The sequence below is a fragment of the Solea solea genome, chromosome 10 (genome assembly GCF_958295425.1).
Source record: "Solea solea chromosome 10, fSolSol10.1, whole genome shotgun sequence".
In the NCBI taxonomy this organism is placed as follows: Eukaryota; Metazoa; Chordata; class Actinopteri; order Pleuronectiformes; family Soleidae; genus Solea; species Solea solea.
The window spans coordinates 29056578-29062729 of record NC_081143.1 but is presented as its reverse complement, the minus strand read 5'-3'; the positions used below and the strand labels follow the sequence as shown (position 1 = coordinate 29062729).

Genomic DNA, 6152 nt, shown 5'->3' with positions numbered 1-6152 from the left:
TGAAATGAGCAGCAGTAAATATGTGAATAAATGTTCAGTTTTATCCTGATTACAAGAAGTTTTCCCACAGATTTTCAAACAACCGACATCATCCCGAACCAAAAGAAGGTAGAAACACACTTGTCTGACTGCTGAAGGTAAATAAATGTTAGTTTGCTATGTTGCTGATGTGTGTGTGGCAGTTTGACTTTGATTTCTTATCCCGTACAAAGTGCTCATTAATATTACAGATGTGGTAAAATCTCATGACTCCACCTACACTCAGTGAAAAGTGGTTTTACTGTATGGTGTAATAAATAACTTGAGTCTGTCATTTTAAACTTGGACTAATCCCTTTATTCTCCATTTATAGCTCGAGCAGTTTGAAGGAGGAGACATACAGTCAGTGTTTTTTTGTTTTATTATTGCGAAATGCATCATGGGAAGCCTTCACTTGTTTTGTCTGCAGAGAGAGCAGCAGTACGTACAGTATGACACGAAGGGGGAAATATGTGCTTTGACATACTTTATTACCAATGATGGCGTTAGTATTTTATACACATGTCAGCAGTGCTGGATTTACACAGCTCAGCTGTGAGTGTTACCACAGATTTGTGACTGAAATCATTAAATAACATTCTTTCACCGCGCTGCTGCAAAATATAGAAATAAATATGTTCCGGGTCACCTGTGTTCACAGGAGTGACTTGTGCTCAGTAAGATTAGATTGGATTAGATTAGATTACGAGATGCATGACTGGAAAAAAAAAAATTCAACACTTTTGAACGGAGAGCAAATCATAAAAGCGCATACATCAAACACTAACGATAATAATCACCGCTTCCCTTTCAACACAAATCACATCTATTGACATAAAGGCGCTTCACTTTTCTTCATCTGCTCGTTCGAGCTCGCCTAATGGCTTCATCTGTCCAAGCAGCATGCATCCTTGTTTAAACCTGTCCATCACACACACACACACACAGTCATTCACTGTGATTCAATATCATTTTTTTCCCTTACAAAACTCTCCATATATCCCACATTTTTAACGGACAGCTGAGTGTATAAATCAAATTACATCCATAGAAAAGTGAAAAGTATTTACAAGAGTTAAAAGCTTCTTCTTATGAAGACCCCTCCCCCCTTCTTTTTTTAAATGAGATACTGCACGTGATTAAAATCTCCAGAAGTAACGACAGATAAGAGCTTAGAAGAAGATCAAAATGAAAAGGTCTACGGTTCATTTCTACATTCAAGCATCTTAGAAATCAAACCTTCTTTACTGTACATGTTTACAGTCCGTGTCCAGCTCTGGTCACACAGTTACGTATTCCTTAAAAGTGACAGTGAGGCAGTTTGTGGTAATGTCTGTGATCACGATATTCCCGAGGAACGGCTGGAATGAGGGAAACGTCTCCTCTTTTCTCACTGAGTCCACGTTCACCTTCTCTGTGGCGTCCTGTGGTTCAGTCTGTGGTTGTGTTTCTGTGTGTGAGTGCGATTGTGTGTGTGTCTCAGCGTGTGTGTGCGTTTGAGGCCGGGCTGCTGCGGGAGCCTCAGGTCGAGGCCTGGACTTGTCGATGCTTAAGTCAATGGGTTCCTCCTGGTCTACGTATCCACAGAGCTGCAGTGCATCGTGACCCTGGTTTCCGTTTTGGTCGATGCTGGCGGTTTGGATGGGCAAGGAGACCGTGTGCTGATCACAGATACTCCTGGAGCTCGAAAACCTCTTACTCCTCCCATGTTCCTCACTCTCTGTGTCAGAAATGTGCCGTTTAAGTCCTTTAAATCCACCCTGCGTTTCTCTTTTGTCCAGCGCGGAGGGAACTCCCCTGTCCACAGGCAGGGGGAGCAGATTAGGCTCGGCTGTCAGTTGTAAAAGCTGATCCATTGGAGGTTGCCCCTGACCCCTGACCTCGACATGCTTATCCTGTTCTGTCGCAGTTGGCTCCACTTTGGGAGACTGTTGGCTCTCTTTAGGGCCATCTTGGTTAAATCCAGAACTCGGAAGAGTTGTTTTGTCTCTGGGGTTTTTGGGAAATCCATTCATGAGGCCGAGCTTCCTGACGAGTCTCATCTTATCCAGGTGGTTCTCCGCGCTGTCGTCCGTTCCTTGCTGCGTTTTTTCCACCATTTCAGAATCGCCGTTTTTAATTTTCGCCGCTTTCATTCCATTTTCCATGTACTTGCTCATGACAATAACAATCCGTCCGTTCTTGTTTTTGTTCTTCACTATTTTTAGCTTGCTGCTGCTGCTGCCACCGTTAGACTGTGGCGAGGCATCCTCCTTAGGTCTGGCCTCCTCAGGCTCTTTGTGCCCGTTGAGGTCAGCTGGAAGTTTCTTCAGCTCCATAGTGATATCCTTGACTTTGGTCAGGCAGCCGGAGTCTTTGTCCCGAATCCACTTCTGCTGCAGCACTGGAGCCACACTGTAGCCTTTGTTTGGCAGCTCTGCGGCTCGGACGTCTCGGGGTTTAGCAAACACGGGCTGTGGCACCTTGAGGTCGGGCTGGTAGTGGTGGTGCTTCTTGCTGTTGAGCTGATAGTAGAACTTCTTGCCGTTGGTCTGCTGCTCGACCTCGTGTTCCCGATGCAGCGGCTGGTACTGGTGGTGCTTCTTACTGTTCAGCTGGTACTGTTGAGTCTGGGGACGGAGCATCTGAATGGGACTGGATTTGTCACATCTGTCCTCCTCCAGAGACGTTTCATGAAGGTCGGCCAGAATACTGGACCTCCGGGCAAATGAAGGGACCTGTGAGACAAGACAGCATTTAGTATAACAAGTCTTAAAAACACAGTCAGTGTAACAAGTCTTAAAAACACAGTCAGTGTAACAAGTCTTAAAAACACAGTCGGTATCACAAGTCTTAAAAACACAGTCTGTGTAACAAGTCTTAAAAACACAGTCGGTATCACAAGTCTTAAAAACACAGTCAGTATCACAAGTCTTAAAAACACAGTCGGTATAACAAGTCCTAAAAACACAGTCAGTATAACAAGTCTTAAAAACACAGTCAGTGTAACAAGTCTTAAAAACACAGTCAGTATCACAAGTCTTAAAAACACAGTCGGTATCACAAGTCTTAAAAACACAGTCAGTATCACAAGTCTTAAAAACACAGTCGGTATAACAAGTCTTAAAAACACAGTTAGTATAACAAGTCTTAAAAACACAGTCGGTATAAAAAGTCTTAAAAACACAGTCGGTATAACAACTCTTAAAAACACAGTCGGTATAACAAGTCCTAAAAACACAGTCGGTATAAAAAGTCTTAAAAACACAGTCGGTATAACAAGTCTTAAAAACACAGTCTGTATAACAAGTCTTAAAAACACAGTCGGTATAAAAAGTCTTAAAAACACAGTCGGTATAACAAGTCCTAAAAACACAGTCGGTATAACAAGTCTTAAAAACACAGTCGGTATAACAAGTCTTAAAAACACAGTCGGTATAACAAGTCCTAAAAACACAGTCGGTATAACAAGTCCTAAAAACACAGTCGGTATAACAAGTCTTAAAAACACAGTCGGTATAACAAGTCTTAAAAACACAGTCGGTATAACAAGTCTTAAAAACACAGTCGGTATAACAAGTCTTAAAAACACAGTCGGTATAACAAGTCTTAAAAACACAGTCGGTATAACAACTCTTAAAAACACAGTCGGTATAACAAGTCCTAAAAACACAGTCGGTATAACAAGTCTTAAAAACACAGTCGGTATAACAACTCTTAAAAACACAGTCGGTATAACAAGTCCTAAAAACACAGTCGGTATAACAACTCTTAAAAACACAGTCGGTATAACAAGTCTTAAAAACACAGTTGGTATAACAACTCTTAAAAACACAGTCGGTATAACAAGTCTTAAAAACACAGTCGGTATAACAAGTCTTTAAAACACGCCCCTTATCCCAGACAGCCAGTTAGATGGCAGGGTTGATTTTGGCTGACACCACAGCAACATTTTTCATTTTCGTCATAAACACGTCATTGTTTCCCTCTCAACTCTGTAGTACATGTGCCAGGTCTGTATGTGGCGCTGTAACACTTCTTACATGTGAATATTTTCTTCTTTCTTTGCTCCATATGAGAAACAAATGATTTGAGAACACTGTCATTTTCAGGTTTGGGAGACACCGATTGATCACATGGAGAAAATAATTGACAGATTAATTGTGAGTTGCAGCTCAAGTATTTCAAATAAAGGACATTTCTGTGGGCGGGGAAAATGATAAATGGTGCAACTGCCTCAAGAGTAAATACATGTGTCTGTGTCAGGCTGCAACAAAAAGTCTGAGCCTGGAATGTGTGAGGGGGCCCTTGTGAGGCCTGAACGAGAACACTTTATTTCTGGGGCCTTGGTTCATGTTCCCACAGTTCACCACAGCTGCCCGGGCATCGTGGTGAAGTCACTCCTGAGGCTGTGACCTCAGCTGGCTGCTCTGCGTCCTGTCATTGTCTTAATCCCACGCGTGAGCACCGACTCCACGCTGCTCTGCGCTCGGCCCTTTTGATCACGTGATCGATGCATCGCTACGCGTTCAAGTCTTTTAGCTACAACTCTTAGCTTAGCTATCTGTGCATTCATCGGGGCGCAAAGGAGCCGGAGACCATCCCAGCTGACACACGATGGTGCGACGCCCTGGACCGGTCACCAGTCCATCACAGGACAATATACTGTATTAACACTGCATGCTTTTAGACACCAGAGAACCCGCAGAGAACCCACAGAGAACCCGCAGAGAACCCGCAGAGAACCTGCAGAGAACCCGCAGAGAACCTGCAGAGAACCCACAGAGAACCTGCAGAGAGCCCACAGAGAACCTGCAGAGAACCCACGCACACACGGGGACAACATGCAAACCCTTGGTCGGAGCGGTCCGTGAATGTGGACCTTCTTGCTGTGAGGCAACTGTGCTTGCCACTCTTCCCCTGTGTGCCCCTAAATGTCCACACAACATTAAAAGTCTCAGAATCTGAAGAAATCGGATTCTTTTTCACAATTGATGAATCGAGTCTTTGTTTGGTTTTGTTCTCAGATCAAAAACCAGAATGATTCTGTTTGAATGATTTCTTTGTCAAATGCTGCAAAGAAACCAGAACATATTCACATTTAAGAAGCTGGAACTTTAGTTTTAATTATAATTATAAAACAAACTGAATGTTTCCAAAACGGAATAATCCATTATCAAAATAGTTGATGATAAATGACGTCATTGATGCATGAAATGATCGTTGCAGCCCTAAATGAATGAATGCAATAATCGTGTAAATGACAACGATGATGGTTCAGCATAACTGTGACAGGAACATTTTCATTTTCTCATAGTTTGATGAAACTGTCTCTTCTGAGTCACTTCACTCTGTCGTCTGCAGCATTAAATCCACAGGGAACTGTTTCATAAACAGGTTTTTCTTGGATTATCTGGGGTTTTCGAGGCACTTGTGTATTTAATCATGAAGATAAGCGTTAGGTATTGTTGCTTTTACCTGCAGCAGGAGGTGCTTGGGTTTGGGTCCTCTCTTGCGATATCCCATCAGCTGTTCTTGACGTTCTCTGCGGGACAGAAAAGCAGCAGCGGATCAGTGGATCAGTGGATCAGTGGATCGCCTCACAGAGATGAGTCACCGTTGCATGGCAACACGATGTCATCAGTCAGTTAGAAAACAGCTACATGTCACAGGTTGGCGTTGCACCCTCGACCGCAAAGTGGCAGTCAGAGCAATCCTCTCATTTGAAATGTTTTAAATATTAACCCTTCACCAACGATCCTAACCTTTCTTTTACTCACACATTAAACACTAAAGTTCACCACAGAACGGTTCAAATCATGTAAAGTGTTCAAACACAACTGCTTCTCTGGTGTAAACATAATCTAACAGGATCTAAACATTTAGAACATTGAAAATGTAAAAATGGAAAGGAAATAGAGACAGTTTTTCTCTGGTTCTGAAGCCGTTACGATACCAAACTTTTGCAGAGACTTTTCCTAAACTTGTTTTACTGCGTATGTGCCGGCACTCTTTGGGAATGATGACGCAGTTACCCGCACACTCACTTCCTGATTGTTCTTATCAGCGACTACTGAACTAAAAGCTCTGTTAAAACGCTTATTTTTATTATCACTGGTCTTTTAATCTGCCTAATCCAAGCACAGACAAACAGA

At 42.7% G+C, this 6152-nt stretch overlaps 1 protein-coding gene across 1 annotated transcript in view; it reads right to left on the bottom strand.

Annotated features, from left to right (window-relative positions):
* Positions 1-382: 382 nt before the first annotated feature.
* Positions 383-6152, bottom strand: part of LOC131467647 (E3 SUMO-protein ligase CBX4-like) — an 11323-nt gene continuing 5553 nt past the window's right edge. The window contains exons 4-5 of the mRNA XM_058641673.1: positions 5476-5542; positions 383-2735 (exon numbers count right to left, since the gene is read on the bottom strand). Of these exons, the coding sequence (XP_058497656.1) occupies positions 1299-2735; positions 5476-5542 (1504 nt within the window). The 3' untranslated portion in view covers positions 383-1298. The remainder of the gene's footprint in view (positions 2736-5475; positions 5543-6152) is intronic.